The following is an 18,291-nucleotide window of genomic DNA, read 5'->3' on the forward strand; positions in this document are numbered from 1 at the left end:
AAAGGAATTACAAGAATCTGTAGGGTGACAAAGTAGTATAATAAAGGCAAAAGGATAAAAACAGGAGAGGGGGTATGGTATGGTAATGGAATGGAGAGGAACAAACAATATGCTTCAGTGAACACTCGTCATGCTTTCCCTTCAGCCTCTTCTTTACATGAGCTGAGCTGAGCTATGAATGCATTATAAGAACTTCCGTAAACATCAAATTGTGCTTTCTCTTTCTTTCTTTTTTTTTTTTTTTCCTTTTTTCTGATTTTCGTTTCTATGGTCTGGTAAAGGCCTCCACCCTCGCCCCCTCGGCGCCAGATTAAGCTTCCGCTTCCCCTCTACGCAAGGCCAAAAATGCCCGCACATCGGTCACATACTGCAAGGCTTCTAACATGGGGACGAGGTGAAGAAGACCATTATCCGTGGGATCATTAATCCAGCCCTCAATTGGGATAGCATTATCTGGCGGAGATGTTAGAGCAGGCTGGGGTATGGCAGGAGAATAACGCCAAAGTCGAGACGTACCTTCGTGAAAAATATAACTCATAGGACTATTGTCCAGGATCATTACCTTACTCAAATCAGGCTCCACAGAGCTGAGGTCCTTAATATATGCACCATTCCGTAAAGTACAGTGCTGACGGTAATACCGCGCCTGGAAGTATTTCCGCTCCTGCTCAAGCCAGTCAATGACTGGATCCGCATACTCTTGTACACTGGCTGTGAAGATGACCAGCTTGTACCACTTGGAGATCTTGCGCAAGAACTCATCACAGTGGGGTCGTTTGTGTACGTAATACAGAATGGGATGCTGCGGGCCCAGAGTCGTGGGAGGTCCGCCGGGTGTAAGTGCAGTCGTCATCGGCGTGGATAGTTTGACCTCAACCATGTGCCCACTGGACATGCGGCCGCCTTTAGCCAGGGAATGAATAAGAGTCTCATCAAGATCGAGGACTAGAGTCTTTTGCGGGCTCTTGGGAAGGCGGAGGTTGGCCGTGTAGGACGGCACACGGGGTGGAATCAGCGGGCGAGGAGGGACAGGAGAATGCGGATACCTGGTGAGGCTATGCACAGACGGAGACGTGGGAGATTTGAGACTGTCGAGGTTGAGAGTACCCTGAACCCCATTTTCCGGTGTCTGGCGCAGATCAGCACTTTGCGACCGACGTTGCCTCTGTCGTTTGAGTGCCTCTTCACTATGAAGCTTGATCCGGATCGAGCGTCTAGGAGCGGTCTCATCTGGCCTTGGTTCTGGACTGGACGATTTTGCCTTGGAGGTTCGTGACCGACTATTGCCGAGTGCCTTGGCGCTCCGGCGATCTCCTTCCGACTCGGACGTGCTCGAAGCGATGGATTCCCGTGAAACGTTGCTCTTAGACCGTCGCGAAGTACCTGTTCGTCGCTTGCTCTCCGCTTGTCGACTACCTCTACCCGCCGTCGTGGAGCCAGTCGACTTAGATGGGCGGCGAGACACGGACCGTCGTAGCTTTCTCACAGGTGCCATGAAAGAGTAATGACCATTATCGTCTTCGAAACATTGGGCAACATAAAAACCGGGCGCAGCTAAGGTGGATAAGATGAACTTGATCGTTTCCGCAATCGCATCAAAGAACCGTTGGGCAACGAATCCTAGGGTGCTTTTCGTAGCAAATGAACCATCTTTCTGTATACTTCGTAATAGGGGCGATTTCTCATCAAACGTAATTTCGTGGGAGTAGTATATATTCTCGTCGGGCGCATCATGGCCATTCTCGTGGGCCTCGGTCGAGTGAAAGTTGCTTTCGCTGTACGACCGAAGTTTGGCAAGGTCGCCGGGCTCACTCGCTCTGGCGACGTCTCCCTGAGACCGGGAACGCTGACGGCTCCGAGCTGGGAGGGACGACTGGCCAATGACTCGAGACGAGAGGATGTTGAGCGAGTTCATCTTCCCACACGGCCCACGGGTGTCTGGGCTGGCGCAGGTGACTAGAGGGAGAAGGAGCGTAGGTCAGCAATCATTTGAATACTGCAAGGCTAGATAGTCGAGGCCGGTGATGGGACCGGGGATGTTGGAGCATGATGCGGTGATATAGAGAGCCGAAACTGTTGGGGTCTACGGACCTCAATGCGCCAGTCGACAACCCGTGCTTTTTCGGATTTCACCGTTACCCGACCTGGTGGATGGCGGAATGACGACAAGTAGATCCGAGGAAAGGACGGGCGGAAAGGAGAGCCCGAACGTGCGGAATTCACGGCGACAACGAGAGGGAGGCTTCACGGAGAGAGGGGAGGTAAGAGGGAGGGAGGGCTGGGGGAAGAAGGAAGTTGAGACGGACAGCAGCCGATCAGCCGGCGGATGAAGTTGAGGAACGATGGGCCGAAGTAAGAAAGTGTGGGGAGAGCAAGAGGAGAGAGAGTGAGAGTGAGGGAAGCGGCCTGGCCGTATGTTACGCTGAGACCGTATGTATGTATGGACGTATGTATGTATGGTTGGGCCGAGCGCAGTTGAGACCGAAAGAAGGCGGGCAAATTCTCCCGCCGTCACCACATCCCACCTTCTCCTCCTCTTCCTCCCTTTGACCTTCCCCCCTCTAACTCCCTCACTTTTCTCCCCCCCAAAAAGTCTCCCACGTGGAGTTCGTTATTCTCCGGTTTGATCTGGTCATAGATTCCTCAACCGGTGCAATTTCGAGAAATCTTCCAGCGACCTCTCCAAGGTATGCTACCGTTCGCGACCATATGACTCCTCCACCTTCTAACACTGTGCGTGCCTGACCAGGAAGCCATTGGAGCTTGTCAAGACTTTCAAGCCTGCCAGTCAACTCATTAAGAGACCCCTTCGCGGTTAATCGCAACCATGCCGTCCACTTCCGCGGCCCTGACGCCTGGATTGGCGTCGTTCCTCAAGTCCTTGAAGACGAATCCAATTGATACATCGATTGACGATCTGATCTCGTGCGTCCTCGACGTCATATCACCGCGTGTCGCAGCAGCTCGTGCAACATACTGACCAGCCTCTAGGCTTCTGAAACGCAGACAGATTCGCCATTCCAGATCATGCGCGACCGCGACCGCCTACCTTCTGCGCAGTGTTATTTCGGCCACTCGGACTTCGGATGCGAACAAGATGATTGAGCGGGTCCAGCATGTGGGAAGGCGCGTGATGGCTGCCCAGCCTAGGGAGATGGTGGTCGGAAACATTGTCAGACGTGTGCTCGGATTGATCCGTGATGAAGCGGAAGACGACAGAGAGGCCGACTTCACTCTGAGTGAAGCGGGCTCTGAAAGCCAGCCTCAGACCCCTCGTGCCTTGGATGGTCAGTCCTGTCTCATCGCACACCAAGCCAGGACTGTTGTGAGCTAATATACATGTCGTTTGCAGACCCCTCCGAAGTTCTCTCTTCCCGCCATGAAGGCTCCGACCGGTCATCCTCCAGACAGCCTTTTACTTCGCTGTCGGCCACGCCCATTTCCATGTTCAGTCTCCTCTCACACCCAGAGCCTGAGTCGTCTCTTCCTGGCACTCCGGCCTCCGCGTCTCCGTCCGGCCGCCTACTTGGCCAAAGCCACAACAAAGACATCCGTGCCGAAGTTCTCGACGGTATCAACGAGATTATCGATGAGTTGGGCCAGGTGGACGACCAGATTGCGGCCTATGCCTTGGAACACATTCACTCCAACGAAATCATCCTCACACACACATCCTCGACTACCGTCCAGAAGTTCTTGCTCAAGGCTGCGGCCAAGCGCAAGTTCACCGTGATTCATGCCGAATCTTATCCTAACAACCATGAAGCGACCCATGCCACCGTCAGCGGACAGGCTCCTAAGGACGACGACATCCTGAGCACCGAGGCTTTCCAGAAACCTTTGATTGCTCTGGGCATCACTGTTATCCTCATCCCCGACTCCGCAGTTTTCGCGCTCATGTCCCGTGTCAACAAGGTCATCTTGGGCACACACTCGGTCCTTGCCAACGGTGGGTTGGTCGCTGCGGCAGGCACGCGAGTCATCGCTCGCGCGGCCAAGGTGCACCAGACTCCCGTGGTCGTTGTGAGCGGTGTCTACAAGCTCAGCCCTGTCTACCCGTTCGACTTCGACTCGCTGATCGAGTATGGCGATGTCAGCAAGGTTATTGGGTACGAAGATGGTGACCTAGTAGACCAAATTGACGTTCAGAACCCGCTCTACGACTATGTCCCCGCGGAACTGGTCGACCTTTACATCACTAACCTGTAAGTTACCCTAAAACTTGGCCCATCAAGTCTGCAGAACTGACAAGCATTCCAGGGGAGGCCATGCGCCATCTTACCTTTACCGTATTGTCTCGGACCACTACCGCAAGGAGGATATCAACGTCTAACGGTTTTGAGGATTATGGAAATGGAAATGAATCAACATATGAACAAAAACTTAAGGGAATGCAGACGGCTGCAAGATGACATGCAAAAAATACGGCTATAGATGAGTAAGGCGTAAGGGCATAGATAATGGAACGCAACGATACCCGCGGGGATGTTAGGATAATCTTTGTGAATGAGATCAGTCCTTATCGATTGATACAATCAACCATCGTAGACCGTAGCATACGCGTCCTAGATTAACGCATAGCCGAATGCTTACTTTATTTTACAGAAAACTACGACAAGAGCTAGACTCATTTTTTTGAAGGATTTGAATTTTAGGGCCCTCCCAAAGAAATAAATCATGGCGCCATCTTTTATGGATATATCAATCGTAGTACGCTGCAAATGGTATGTATTTTGCAGGGTCTCATCCGTCCTGAACCATCAATTCCAGACCATAGACTTGTGTTTGCTTTGCCTTTGCCCCGAAGCATCTTCCATGGAATGGGCCCCCTTCCACCCCGCTAATAACATCTTTATTAAATTCCCCAGGGTTTGGGTTATTTAAGAGCGGGGCTTCTCCTTCTTCTCCTTCCAGAGAGCGAGCAGACCGACACCGGAGACCTTGACGACCTTGAAACGGACACCGGGAATATCACCCTTGGCCTTGCCCTTACGACCGAAACCGGCGAGGAGGACCTCGTCGTTCTCATCGATGAAGTTCAAGCAACCATCGTTGGGGACTATACAAAGCACCATATGTTAGCACAATCGATACCCAGAATCAGATATTAAATATTTTCCCGGTGTCGCCCCCCAACTCCATTCCATGCTCCCCTTGCCCTTCTCTCATATTGTCTGTGTCCTCCATACACAAAGACTTCCATCATATGATCCCCCAAACCAAACACATCCATCCATCCATCCACAACAACCGGGAAAATAAAAGAAAAACGAATAGGATAGGATCACCCACCGAAAGCGGTAACCTTCTTGCCGTTCTTGATGAGCTGGACCTTGACACACTTGCGAATAGCGGAGTTGGGCTGCTTGGCCTCAACACCGACCTTCTCAAGAACGATACCCTTGGCGTGGGAGGCACCTCCGAAGGGAGAGGACTTGTAGGCAGTACCGAGGAGGCGCTTCTTGTAGTGCAGATCGGCCCAGCGGTTCTCGCGACGGGTGGTCGCGAGCTTGCGGGCGGCGTTCAAACCACGGGGCTGTCCCTTACCCATCTTGTCGGATTATGTTCGAAAAAGGGTGAACTGTAGAAAAACAAAGATTTCCGTTAGAATTATGTTATTTTTCCAATAAATGGGTGGTAATTCGGTGATGAAGTTGGGAAAAGCTGCAGGTGGCGGACGTGTTTGCGGATTTCTCTTTCTCAAGATTCGGGGATATATATAGGCGGACTTTATGTGTGCGTAGGGAGAATTTCTCGTTGTCTTTTTCGCAACCAGGGAAATGTCGCACTGGTGATAATAAATTCACAATAGGGGGGTTATCTCTATACGTACCGAACTGATGGATAAAATTGGCTGGATGGGCGGATGGTTGTCGAAAGTCGAAGGGGGGGTTCGCTTTCACGGCCGGCGGTCGCTCGACTAGATCGAAAATGTTCTGCTGTGCGGCTTCGCCCTAAACGGCCGCTAAGCGAGGCACGGGACTCGGGCTGGGTCGGAGTCGGAGAAACTTCGGCCCTCTCCGTCTCTGCCTGTGTCTCTCTCTCCCCGTGGTTCCTGATAACGATAAGGATGCTGTCACTTCTATCACCACTTCTCTGCTTTTCTAACTATGAAATTGATCTTCAATTGTGACCCGATACAACATTATAATGTTTAATTTATAGCAAGGAGGAGGGAAATCAATATACTGCCAACTATGGACCCCCCACTCAGGATGGATCCCAAAATGGATCCTAAAATGGACACCAGGAAGATAAGTGCCCAGCGTCTTCCCCCGCCTGTCCTCTTCCAGGGCCCGCCGTCACATAATGCTTCCAACCTCTCTCTTCCCCCGCCAGTATCCGCTGTTCCGACGACGGGAGCCTCTCCGCGGCCGCCTCTGCAGCGCAATCGCTCGTCCCGGGCAGGAACCCTGGAGGCTCCGGGATCCCTCTCGCCATTCCTGACTCGCAAGCAGTCCAAGGGGGAGGTGGACGGCTCCGAGGCTATATGGCAGGAGATGCAGAGCGCATTGTCCGAGGTCGAGCTGAGCGCGGCAACGGGCGAACATGTCTTTGGGGAGAAGCACTCTGAAGCGTTGGAAGATCTCCGGACAAAACAGCTGAAGCTTGCGCAGGCGTGGGCGCGCAGCGAAGCCGGGGATGAGGTTGTGGAAACAAAAGGTGCTGCCGCTGCTGCTGCTGCTGCGGCCACGGCAAAGAGTAATGCGTCGCTGCGGCCAGCGTCGCGAAGCACGGCTGGACCGGGCGATTCTGCTAATCCTGAGGATGGATCCTCGCGGAATCTGGATGAGGAGACGGAAAAGGATATCCTCCTCGCACGGGAGAGACGGGAGGCTAATGATCGATACTTCGATCGGGTTAATAATGGTGTCTTGGACGTGGTGGCCAAGCTGGAGGAAGTCGCTCAGGCTATGCGCGCGGTGGAAAGAGAGAGCAAAGATATCTGGAGTGATACTGATAGCATGAGTACCACGACACAGACCACGACTGATACTGGGTGAGCTAGCTGTTGGCTTATACAGACATTCTATGGGGACTGCTTGATAGCCCTCTGTATTATAGAGTGAGGCGACTAGCCTACTGACTGTGGAATGCATTGCTGTCAACGCGGCATACAGTGTCCAAGTACCAGCAGTCGCAAGACAATCGCATCAAATCTGCGCCAACCCGCATACTTAACCCACCTCATAGGCGGCAACAGCCCCCAAAGAAGCCCTGCTTCATATACCCAGCAATCACCACGAACCAAGAAAACAAGAAATGTAGCATTATACCGCTAGTCAAACAAGTCAAATCGAAACAACCTATAAATATAGAACAAAAACCAAAGGGTATCTGAAACTTCATCTCCATCAAACCCACACCCACACCTACACCCAACGCAAACCATAAACAAAAGGCGGCACTAGGAGACAAATCTATTTACTCCTTCTTCACCAACCGTACCACCGTCTTCCACCCCTCCACAGCCGTATCCCGCGCATCCTCCCACCGACTCTCATACGCCTTCCTCGCCAACGTCTCCACCTCTTGGTTCCAGCGATGTTTCAAGAAGTCCTTCAAGACGGGTTTCGTCTTCCGGTCTTCTTCCTCACCCGGACGCTTCTGAGTCTCTTGAGGCAATAAGCGACGATCGTATGCGCCTGCCGATGAGGCCAACCAGTTCAGAGCGCGGGTTTGTTCGCGAATGGCATTGCGCTGTTCCAGGCGATTGGCTTTGTGTACTTGGAGGGAGATGTACAGGACGGAGGTGGTGAGGGCGAAGCCGCTGAACTGATTTGGGCGTAAGCTATAATGTTTTTGGTTTGGTTTGATTTGTATGTGAGGGAGGACGGGGTTGAAGGGAGGGATGGATGTAGGATAAGTGGATGAAAAGGTGGGAGAGTTGGTAAGGGCATAACGGGGACTTACGAAGCCAGCGAAGAAGCCCATGTTATCTCTATTCTTCGAAATTACAAGACCGGATATTCACAAATGGCTTGACCAAAGCCAAATAGAGGATGTCGAGATTGGTAAAGTGTACAGATGAAAGCGGGGGTTATTCAAAGCCCTTGCGGACAATCAGACAATCGGGATTGATTGAGATGGAACGACGAGGAGTATCGTGTGATGTGGCCACCAAGCGGGAGTTGGGGACAAAATAAATATGTCCGACTTGTCCAAATATCACTGTACAGTTCAGGCAAAAGAGATTCCCCAATAATAAGACGCAAAAGAACTCAATGGGGGATCGAAGGAAGGAAGATCAAAGATGTTCCCAAACGGAGGAGAAAGTCGGGGCTGCCGTACCCGCACTCCGATTGGCTACGCGGCGAATCGAATCTTTCCGCCATCTCCATCTCCAGCTTCATCTTTCCCTCTCAACGACAACGAAAAACAACCGACGACTCCTGATATCCCATTGATCCTCCACCCCGGGTTCAATTCCATCCGGTCTTTTCGATTTGATTCATCCGATCCCACCGCCTGGCCCCGAAGCCAGCTTATCCACACACTCCGCCCCGAAAAGAAACCCATATCGACTAAACCACCCTCACCACCACCAACATTATGGCCGGAGGTGCTGCCAAATTCCGCCATCTGAGCCGCAAGTCCTCTCACAGACAGGCCCTCCTCCGCAACCTCGTCACCTCTCTCTTCCAGCATGAATCCATCACAACCACATGGGCCAAGGCCAAGGAGGCGCAACGACTGGCCGAGAAGCTGATCACCCTGGGCAAGAAGAACACCGAAGCGAGCCGGAAGCGCGCATTGTCGACGTTTTATGTATGATGCTGCCCCTCTATCCTTCTCTTTCTTTCTTCCTCAAGACATATTTCATACATACCGTGGAGGATATACGATAGATGAAAGCGAACAATCTCATCAACTAACCAAATGAATGATTAGACCCCCCACGAACTCCTCCCCAAGCTCTTCGGTCCTCTTCGTGAACGCTACGCCGAACGTCCCGGTGGCTACACGCGAGTTCTGCGCGTCGAACCCAAGAAGGATGATCAAGCCGCCAGTGCAATCCTGGAGTTGGTAGATGGACCTAAAGATATGCGGTTTGCTTTGACGGCGCGGACAGTTGCTAGACAGCGGTCTCAGGGTTTGGAGACCCTCAATGAACTCACCACAATGAATGTGAATAAGGTCACGCGGTTCCGGAAGGGGGGAATCTCGGATCTCGAGAGGGAGATCAAGCGCTTAGAGATCACGGGTCATGGGAAGGAGGAGGCGGGGAAGGCCAAGCCTGCGAAGCAATAGAGTGAAGGTGTAAGTGATCGATGGTGGTGGTGGTGGCCTAGGTGGCCTTTATCCTGTGTACCTTTACCTTTTCCTTACCTTCACTGCTGTGTGCTTGGGCCTCGTGTTTTGGCTAGTCATGATTGTGTAATTTTAGCTGTTTTGTTTCAGTGGTGTTGTGTATGTAGATTGGACCCGTTCATCTCCTTCGTCGAGATTATCTCCAGGTAGTGACGATTACTTATTCATCTACGTCAATATCTCAACACCTGGTGTCATACAATGTATTTATCTAAGCACTATCGCCTGCCCCTCCCAAGCCAGCAAGATCTAGCAAACATAGCAATGCTCAAAGTACATCGAGTAATTCAGGTTTCCAACCAAGTCCCGAACGCCCACGAAATCCCAGTCGTCGACAGCGAGGGGTTGGGCGGCGCTGACAGGACCTTGAAACCCAGTTCCCACGCATCAAATCATTTCTCTCTCCCACAAAAGATGCGACGCTGATCACAACTAACAGTTCCTATGTCTAATCTTCCAGAGATACAGAACGGCCACGTCAGGAACCTTGTCACCAGCAACACATCACGCCAACATTGAACCATATGTACTTTTGGTAGAAAACAGTCAAGTAGTAGTATCACTCTAATGGAGAAAAGCTTTGTCTGCCCTAGGCAGGAGCACGTCAGTTGACCCGTGGCAGGCTTGCTCCGCCAGAAACAACAAGCGGCCCGTTTTTGGTGGCGGGGAGCGTGTTGCCCGAGTAAGGATGCGTCGAGCTGGGCCCACTGCGCGGTTTCAAGTCAAAGTCAGAAGGCACCTCGGACGGTGGTGGCTTGGGTGGCAGATGTGACGGTGTCCCCCACTTCGCAATAGAATCTCTGCCTCCCGAAGGCCCACCGCGGGTCGGGCCATGTCCAACTGAACCAGGCATGTCTTGAGCCTTGCTGTTCAAATCTTGAAATCCGGACCACTGGGGCTGCATGCCCGGCTGCATACCGGGATATGGGTTCATACCATGCTGGTTGCCCTTGCTGGGGTGCCGTGCTAACGTCGCACCACCAGGGACAAATGAGCGGGTTTGTGGGTTGAAAGGCGACCTATTGAAGCTTCCGGGCAAAGGGTGAGCACCGCCGTGGCCCTGCATCCCCGGGCTCATGGGCTGTCCGGGATATTGAGCATAAGGATAAGATGTCGGTGTGGGAGGCTGCGTTTGATAGCCGGCCCATCCAGATGGGGGAGGATTGCGATGTGATGGTTGTGGATAGCCGCCGGGATAAGGTGGCGTGGACCAACCAGGATTGGGTTGATATTGGACGGAGTTTGGCATAGGATAACTGCTCAACGCAGGGGACGACTTAGTGGATGCCATCGCGGGCGACTGGTTGATGGTCGCATACCCAGAGTAGGGGGACTGCTGGGGTACAGGGCCGTTCTGCCATGGGCCACTGGGGGTCATCTGAGGCGACACAGGCATCGAATAATGTGGCATAGCATTCATGTTCATGGGCCCGGAATACATTGGACCGGTCTGGCCACTATGACCGTAGCCCATACTAGGCGGCGACACACCGGGTCCCACCATGCAAGGTTGGGCTGGAAAAGACGGATCGTTGACAGCCATGCCGTAGGGCATTGGTCCGTTGGCATAAGGCATTCCCGGGTAATACGCGTTGAATTGAGATCGAACCTCGAAACTGTCATCGTGAGGAGTTTTCTGGCGCTGCGCCTTTTTGCGTCCACTTGTTGAGCTCGAGCGTGACATATTGGTACCGGAAGAATCGCCATTGGCGTTCTCAGTACTCTTCGACTCGGTAAAATCACGGAAGATTCGCTCCCTAGCTTCCTGGTACTTGGCCTCCCTCTCCTCGCGAGTCAAGGTCAACCTATCCTTGGCCGGGGTAGATCCCCGCTCCCCGTCGTTTCCGCTGTCCCCGGCTTCGGATCCATTCTTAGATGCAGCGGAGGAGCTTGCCGCGACGCTACCCTCGGTGGAAGGCCGCTCACTATCGGTACGACGCATGATCTTCATTGCAGGCATGGCGGGAGGCGGAGTACTGTTAGTCGCAGCGTGGAGAACCGAGAGAGGCGTAGGGCTACAAAGAATTAGCACAGGTCAACCGTAAAAGAAGTGAGAATCGCAGCGCAGACGTACAGCCGACAGAAAGGCGTCCGATGAAGCCGGACGGACGTGACATTATTGTCAACGAAGTGCGTAAGATGGTAGTAATCGCCCAGCTTGTGTGCAAGCAGCCGCCCAAAAGCGTTCGAAGGCGGGAGTTCCAAAGAGTGCTCCCTAAGAAATCATCAGGATATTGAACTCAGAACCACAAAGGCAACATGGTGGCCGACTTACTTAGAATTCTGTATAAAGTATCGGACCTTTTCTTCCAGTTGGAGAATCAAGAGGCGGTCTTTGGGGGACTTCATAGCCTCAAGAAGTTTCTCGTCGGGCTCTGACGGGAACCCATGTATCGGCCGTCCTGCTTGGAAAGCATCGGCATTCGGGTAATTGTTGGCGACAGTGTCTGGCAATATGGCACCATTTGTGCGCTGCATACCATCAACGAATATAGGTCCCGTGGGTTGCAGAATTCCCCGTGGTCTCTGTAAGAATCCGCGGGCACCTGACTCTGACCCTGTCAGTGAATTCGGGGCACCGGAGGCGTGCCCAGATAGGGACTCCTCCTCATCAATGGCCTGAACGCTCGCACTGTCATCCGGACGCAAAGAATCTTTTTCGTCCATTGCGAATGTCGTGACAGAAGCCATGCTCTTAGAATCGAAGCTCGTGGGCTTGGTCGAGGAGTTTGAAAGATGAGTACGATCATCCTCAAACGAGTTCTCTCGTTTCAGAGAAGCGTTGTCTGCAGCCTCATTGGAAAATACAGGGCCGTCGTGGTACTTTTTGTCATCGATGTGGACACCATGTACGGCCTGCGATAGACTGTCGACGTTTCGATCAACAGCGGCAGCCTCGTTTCGGACAGAAATCGGGTCGCCCTGGCTGGAGGGGACATTTTCCGAGCCATGTTGTTCGGAACATGATGAAGGGTCATCGACGGACTGTGAGCCGTTCAACTCGTCAGATGATACGGGGACTTCCGGATTTGATGGCGGAGGCATGGCCGCAATCTGCTTGAGCGGGTCAGCGAGAACCCGCCGTTGGCCGACTAGCAACGCAGCACCTACCTTTGCAAAGGAAAGACGATGCTCGTCTCTTGTGGAACTGTTGGATGCCATTATTCCGTGACTCTCTGAGCCAAACGTCCAGGGTTCTTGTAGCGTTTCCTTCCGCTAAGACAATAAACGATCGGATACGGACGGATTGGATAAGGGGAAAACCCGACGAGAGACTGCACTCTACCCGCTCAGGTGTTGACGAAAAAAAGCCGAAATGAATATCGATCAAAAGCCACTCAAAGATCCCACTTCACACAAGCCCAAAAAGAAAGACGGCACATATCTGGAAAACGTAGGTCGCCATAAGGAAAGCTGCTTCGACGTCAGGTCCGGTCGGAATGTCACAAAGCCGTGCTCTGTGAGAAGCGGGGTGGAGAGAGGACTGGCTGATCAGGAGCCGGAAAATGGGATGCAGGCAAGCATGCAGAGAAAGAGAGGAAGGAAGAAAGAAAGAAGGCTGCTCTTACACGATGGTCAGAAATATTGGCTCATGGCTTTCGATATGTAACGCTTGTCTTTTGGGGGGAGGGCAGAGGGGGAAATGAGGTTTCCTTCCACTAACAATGAGACGATCGGGACACGAACCAAGCCAGCCGGAAAAAGTAGGGAGTGGGAGTCGAGACGGAAGCGCCCTTGGACTTCCACTAACACCGGAGGGCAAGTTTGGGGGAAAAGTGGATGTGGATGGGGGGTGGGTAAAAGGGCAGGCCAACGATGCTGGACCGGCTTTTTGATCTTTTGGGCTGAGAAGGAACGAGCAACGCTTCAAGTCAATCGGGCGGGTTTCGCTTGGCTCCTCCTTCGTGGGCCGCCGCCCGCGCTTAGCCGCGCGCCTAACCTGGTCGGCCCGGCCCACATTCTGCCTGCGACAGCCGCGGGGAGGAAAGAGCTTGGGTTTGGGATATCCAGGCTGATTTCCTGGCATGCGGGGATCTTTTTCTCTTTGGTGTTCTTGTGTTTCAGACAGGCAGCTGATCCATAGCTTCTTTTACGTATCCGCTACTGGCTTGATACGTGCCCCGGATGAATCGCTATCGAAATGCTCCCGGCCTCAGAGGCCCTACCAAGGCTACTCCTAGCACCTTGTGTCAAAAATGCCTGAAACGAGATACGTAAAAGACCATCTACACTATATTTTCATATTTGCTGACGGTCCCAGCACGGCACTACAGCTATGAATGTAAAGTGACCGCCCAAGAGCGGCCGTACACGTCTCGTCCATCACGCACGCAGCAGTTATTGAACCCCAAACTGCGGCCGCAACTCTCAGCTGATGTCCCTAGTGACTCATCACGCACGTAGGTCTATCCTTTCTATCGAGCTCATGAGCGAGCTGTTACGAGCAGGAGCTAAATTCGCGTACAGGAAAGGACTAGCGACTGAGATCCTTGCTAAGCGTGAGGAAGAACGAGGTCGCAAAAGAGAGCATGATGAGGCGGATCCTCTTGACAGTCGCACTCAGACCTCAAAACGGGCCCGGTCAGCATCATCACATTCGGTCAGCTCGGTATCAACGATATCGACTAGTCGATCACACTCAAGATCGCCCCCTCGCCATGCGGACTATGGTGCACGAAAGAGCCATGGTCGAACAAGGTCCATCTCTTCCCATGTTTCTGGACAAAGGAAGAGACGCTACAGCGATGCGTCTTCTCACGAATCCGCAGTCTCCTACTCGTCCGGGGACAGAGACTCTCGTTCTCGATCGCGTGAGTGGCAGGGTGACAGGAACACCCGGAGGAGGCGTCGAGAATCCAGCCCGGAAGAGCGAGGCCGGCCTCGACACCTGTCACGGGATCGTGAACGACGAGACAGGTCCCGAAGTCAGAGCGTGGATCACAGCCGAATTGCCAGGACGAGACGGTCTGCGACCCCGGAGAAGCGACCCGAGCGTGGCTATCCTGCTTCAAGAGATTATAGGGATGGTCCGAGTCACTCACAGAAAGACGGACGGGGCCAAGGACGCGCGCCGCCTCCGCCCCGTGAGAGGAGTCTCAGTCCTTACAGCAAGCGTCTTGCGTTGACGCAGTCCATGAATATGGGCAACTAGGTGTCTTTGGCTTGAGGTTTTGAATAGAAAAAGTACTGGACAACGGATGTGCGGGAGTTTGGCGTTTTCCCTCTTTCGAGGCTCATCACCACGGGCTGGTTCTCCAAGGATTATAAACGGGGGACTGTACTATAGTAAGACCATACAGAAGGCTAATGCATTGAAAGTAATTTTTCCAAGTAAACCGTATGCAGAGATCCTCAACGCCTTGCGACACTTGTCCCAAATCCTCCAACTGTGGGCGCCAGTAAAAGCAAGATGCAAAGAGATGAGACCGAATCGCAACTGCTACCATACATCTTCCCATGGGGTATCAAAATTATGCCTCGTCATCCTCCAGATCATTGCCTGCCTCCTCTTCCCTCTCACGGACATGAATGCCCTGGACCAACATATCACCTTCAATGCCGACTTCCTCGCCCTGTTCACCTCCATTGGCACTTGTTCCTTTCGCCTGAGCTGCGCGCTGTGCCTCTTCTATCCGTTGGCGGACCAATTTCGCGATCGCGTTCTGAGTTCTAACATTGAGGACGTTCATCTTCTCATCCAGGTCCCGCTTCAGATCCCAATTCGGCTTCTTGGGCTGTAGCTTGAAGAGGTCAATGGGCTGGTCACCCTCATCCTCCTTGGCTTTCTCTGCGGTGGCCCTTGCGATTTCTGCAGCCTGCGCTTCCACAGTGATCTGACCATCTGATGGGGCGGTGTCGAAGCCCAGCTTTGGACCGCGCATTTCTGCGTCGTAGTTCCTCCCGGAGAGGTATTGCTTTGTTACATCGGGAGCAGCATCTTCCAATTCTTCATCGGCGGCACCAGCTTCGGTCAATGGCTCTGGCTCTGGTTGTTTCCGCTTCAGCGCAGCAAGCTTTGCAAGGCGTGCTTTGCGCTCATTTGCCGCCGCATCGAGAGAAGCATGATTCGACGACATCACGGCGGGGAGAGGAGGGTCGGATATAAAAATCGAGCGGGGGGGAAGGATTTCACGATATGGTGTAAGTACGGGGTGAGAAACGAGAAACGATCTTTTATTCTGCCCGCAGAAAGCTCCGAGTCTCTTCGAAAGGGTCTCGCGTCACCCGAGAACTGAGACGATGTGATGATGAAGTCTAGAATGATCTTTCGGTAGATACTTGCTTGTGCTTTGGTTATCGGGCGGTGCTGCGCCACATCTGTAACGCACCAGCCACATCGGCGCCGGAGCAAAATCCGGCGGCGGAGGGAAAGATTATTGGCTACAACAATCGTGCTCCCCTTCGTTCCCCGGCCCCAAACCCGCGCGGTGATTGTTCTCGCAACTTTCAATCGAGATATGAGCTGAACAAGCTGTGAGTCTGATGTTACCTTGTCCGCACTATCTCCCGCGTTCCCGCGTCTGCGCTGGATTGCCGGTCTACAACCCGCAGCATAGGCTCCGCCTCGGGCGACGGAGAGAAGGACCCCAGGATGCAAGATCCTTTGTCGACAATGCGCCGCAATCGAATACGTCCAGTCAGCCAGATACTTTTTTAAATGGTGTGAGGCATTCCAGTGTCTACAGCACTGTTATTCCGGAAATGAAGACCCAACGCCTCTTCCATACAACTACCTTCGGCCGATCTGCAGGGAATAGTGTACTTTGTAACCAGCCCTCGATTATCAAAAGGGAGTTCTCACTTCTGTCACCCGGAGCTGCTTCTCGCAATGCAACTTTACTCTCGCTCATCAACAAAAACACTACACTATCCGTCGTGCAGAAACGCAGTTTGCGTACCCCGCCTACCCTCGCGAGCTTCAGCGATGTGAAACCGCTCTTGACATTACGCTTTGGAAAAGAAACCAAAGCCTTGGATTTGGCTATCAGGTCCGGATCATATACGTGCAGTGGCGATGATATTCGAAAATGGAGGTTTGCGCAGAGAGAGTTATTCCAAGCGAAGTACGATGGAAGAGAAGTGCAGGAAGAGTTGGTGCCTTACCCTCTAGACTCGAAAGATAAGGAGCTGCTGGAGACAATTCAAACGGACAGCCTAGGAGCGTTCCGTGAGGCCTGGAATGGTCTTACTCCGCTGGAAATGGAGATCCACTGGGGACGATTGTCGCTGTGGCTATTGCGGAACTCTCCTGAGCTGGCCTTGGAATTCCTCTTAGTCACTTGTCAGGCTTCTGTCAAGCCAGTCTTTGCCATGATTGCGGACTGTCTGATCTATCTGGACACTCTTCATTCTCGTGAGATGCAGCGATGGACCAAGAATTCCCACAACTATCAGTATGTCATACGTGCCTGCTTGGATCCCATGCAGTGGCCTGTCTCCTATGTGCCGCAGAAGGGTGTGCGCTTCTTCATCAAGAAGGCTGACCGCAGCGCTGTTTATGAAGCCTGGGACCTTGTGGAGACTCGAAGGCATAGGTTGAAGGGCGAGACCTACCTTGGTTTCATGGGCCGCTTCACGGAATTTAAAGACGTTGACAACGCACTCCTGGCACTGCGCCGGGCTGGACGGCAGTTTTGGAGATTACACCAGAGTCCCATGGAGATAGCTGTTTCACGCCATTGCAGCAAACTCTTAGTCCTCGACTCCGTTGTGGATGGCCCAGATGGACGCAATTTTCGCATTCTGCCCGAACTCCTCAGTATGGGGGTGCAGCCTGACCGAGACATGATGAACGTGGTACTTTCCAACGCCTTCAAGACAGGGGATCCTCAATTAGGGCTTGACGTACTACGACACATGAAGGCACAAGGCTTCCAGCTTGATTCGTACACGTATCTGACTCTACTTAGCGATGCTGTCGCTCGTCAAGACAGGGAGCGAATGACACACTTGATGGAGGAACTTGAAAGCCAGCCAGAGCTCAAGAAGAACCCTTATATTGCGAGCAAACTGTTCCACTCTCACTTTGTTTTCAACGTGAAGCACCTCGATGGTGCTACCGACCGCCGGGAAATTTTCTACTCTCTGTTGCGCTTGTATTGTGAGCTGCATGACATAACGCCCTTGAAGGAGCTCTCGATTGTCCCTCGTCAGTACGATCTTCCAACAACCGGCGAAAAGACACCACCATCTGTCATTGCCTTGTATCTCGTTATTGCGACTTGGCTCCGGTGTCAAGCCCACGTGGGCAGCGTCGAACGTGTCTATACCAGATTCCGCGAATTAGTATTGCAAGGCCACAAAGACATAGCCCCTTTAGCTGCGACCGACCATACTTACAATGAGTTCATGCTTGCGTATCGCAACAATCCACACGGGCTGCGACCCGCTGTGCGCGTTGTTGAAGATATGTTACAGTCTGCCACTGAAGCTGGCGCCAAAACTGGCAGCTCTGAATCCACTTTCACGCAGACACAGCCAACGGTCTTGACTTGGACGCTGCTGTTGAGTGCCTTCATCTATAACAACCAGCCACTCGCGGCTGAGAAGGTGAGAGAGATGATGGCCAAGCATGGAGTCGTATACAGCATGACGACCTGGAATGTCATCATCAGCGGGTTTGCGAGTCAGCAGAATGCATCTGCCATCGCGCAGTCTATCAAGGACCTCGAGGATCAGGGCCTGTCTATCGATGCTTACACGATGAAGGGCCTACGCTACCTCCGGGATCCGGAGCAGCTCTGGATTGCTGTGGAACAGCTGGACCTGAAATCTGCCTCACACTTGAGGAGGGATGCTTTCAATCCGAACCCCGAATCTCCCCAGCTGGACGAAGCGGAAACTGAGCAGCTGCTCGATCGAGGCCTGCAACGTCTAAAGGCCAACGCATGAGATACCCTTTCTTCTGTTTCCCGTCTGTTTCTGTTTATTCTCTTGCATCTCTAGCGCGGACCTGGGATTACGGTGGTTTCGGACAAA

General features: G+C 52.8%; 10 protein-coding genes across 10 annotated transcripts; 5 read left to right on the forward strand and 5 right to left on the reverse strand.

The window, feature by feature from the left end:
- Nucleotides 1–310: 310 nt before the first annotated feature.
- On the reverse strand, nt 311–1,915 carry nemA (Nem1-Spo7 phosphatase catalytic subunit NEM1; the record flags this gene model as incomplete). Its single annotated transcript, XM_041687447.1, has 2 exons — nt 311–453; nt 517–1,915. 2 exons carry the CDS (start codon nt 1,913–1,915, stop codon nt 311–313), a joined length of 1,542 nt encoding a protein of 513 aa, XP_041541330.1.
- Nucleotides 1,916–2,827: 912 nt separating this feature from the next.
- On the forward strand, nt 2,828–4,333 carry GCD7 (translation initiation factor eIF2B subunit beta; the record flags this gene model as incomplete). Its single annotated transcript, XM_041687448.1, has 4 exons — nt 2,828–2,925; nt 2,992–3,287; nt 3,353–4,205; nt 4,261–4,333. The coding sequence occupies 4 exons, from the start codon at nt 2,828–2,830 to the stop codon at nt 4,331–4,333; spliced, it is 1,320 nt and encodes a 439-aa protein (XP_041541331.1).
- A 547-nt stretch (nt 4,334–4,880) lies between these two features.
- On the reverse strand, nt 4,881–5,551 carry rps23 (40S ribosomal protein uS12; the record flags this gene model as incomplete). The annotated part of the gene is made up of 2 exons (XM_041687449.1): nt 4,881–5,059; nt 5,293–5,551. The coding sequence occupies 2 exons, from the start codon at nt 5,549–5,551 to the stop codon at nt 4,881–4,883; spliced, it is 438 nt and encodes a 145-aa protein (XP_041541332.1).
- A 646-nt stretch (nt 5,552–6,197) lies between these two features.
- Nucleotides 6,198–7,182, forward strand: AKAW2_30886S (DUF5315 domain-containing protein; the record flags this gene model as incomplete). The annotated part of the gene is made up of 2 exons (XM_041687450.1): nt 6,198–7,000; nt 7,122–7,182. 2 exons carry the CDS (start codon nt 6,198–6,200, stop codon nt 7,180–7,182), a joined length of 864 nt encoding a protein of 287 aa, XP_041541333.1.
- Nucleotides 7,183–7,425: 243 nt separating this feature from the next.
- On the reverse strand, nt 7,426–7,935 carry AKAW2_30887A (MICOS complex subunit Mic12 family protein; the record flags this gene model as incomplete). Its single annotated transcript, XM_041687451.1, has 2 exons — nt 7,426–7,776; nt 7,915–7,935. 2 exons carry the CDS (start codon nt 7,933–7,935, stop codon nt 7,426–7,428), a joined length of 372 nt encoding a protein of 123 aa, XP_041541334.1.
- A 618-nt stretch (nt 7,936–8,553) lies between these two features.
- Nucleotides 8,554–9,252, forward strand: AKAW2_30888S (mitochondrial 54S ribosomal protein bL17m; the record flags this gene model as incomplete). Its single annotated transcript, XM_041687452.1, has 2 exons — nt 8,554–8,769; nt 8,893–9,252. 2 exons carry the CDS (start codon nt 8,554–8,556, stop codon nt 9,250–9,252), a joined length of 576 nt encoding a protein of 191 aa, XP_041541335.1.
- Nucleotides 9,253–9,916: 664 nt separating this feature from the next.
- On the reverse strand, nt 9,917–12,474 carry AKAW2_30889A (putative R3H domain protein; the record flags this gene model as incomplete). The annotated part of the gene is made up of 4 exons (XM_041687453.1): nt 9,917–11,327; nt 11,387–11,527; nt 11,588–12,366; nt 12,424–12,474. The coding sequence occupies 4 exons, from the start codon at nt 12,472–12,474 to the stop codon at nt 9,917–9,919; spliced, it is 2,382 nt and encodes a 793-aa protein (XP_041541336.1).
- A 1,367-nt stretch (nt 12,475–13,841) lies between these two features.
- AKAW2_30890S (uncharacterized protein) lies at nt 13,842–14,438 on the forward strand (the record flags this gene model as incomplete). Its single annotated transcript, XM_041687454.1, has 1 exon — nt 13,842–14,438. The coding sequence occupies one exon, from the start codon at nt 13,842–13,844 to the stop codon at nt 14,436–14,438; it is 597 nt and encodes a 198-aa protein (XP_041541337.1).
- Nucleotides 14,439–14,783: 345 nt separating this feature from the next.
- AKAW2_30891A (CCDC12/cwf18 family protein) lies at nt 14,784–15,389 on the reverse strand (the record flags this gene model as incomplete). Its single annotated transcript, XM_041687455.1, has 1 exon — nt 14,784–15,389. One exon carries the CDS (start codon nt 15,387–15,389, stop codon nt 14,784–14,786), a length of 606 nt encoding a protein of 201 aa, XP_041541338.1.
- Nucleotides 15,390–15,795: 406 nt separating this feature from the next.
- AKAW2_30892S (pentatricopeptide repeat protein) lies at nt 15,796–18,204 on the forward strand (the record flags this gene model as incomplete). The annotated part of the gene is made up of 1 exon (XM_041687456.1): nt 15,796–18,204. One exon carries the CDS (start codon nt 15,796–15,798, stop codon nt 18,202–18,204), a length of 2,409 nt encoding a protein of 802 aa, XP_041541339.1.
- Nucleotides 18,205–18,291: the final 87 nt, after the last annotated feature.

This window comes from Aspergillus luchuensis, chromosome 3 (genome assembly GCF_016861625.1).
Source record: "Aspergillus luchuensis IFO 4308 DNA, chromosome 3, nearly complete sequence".
NCBI lineage: Eukaryota > Fungi > Ascomycota > Eurotiomycetes > Eurotiales > Aspergillaceae > Aspergillus > Aspergillus luchuensis.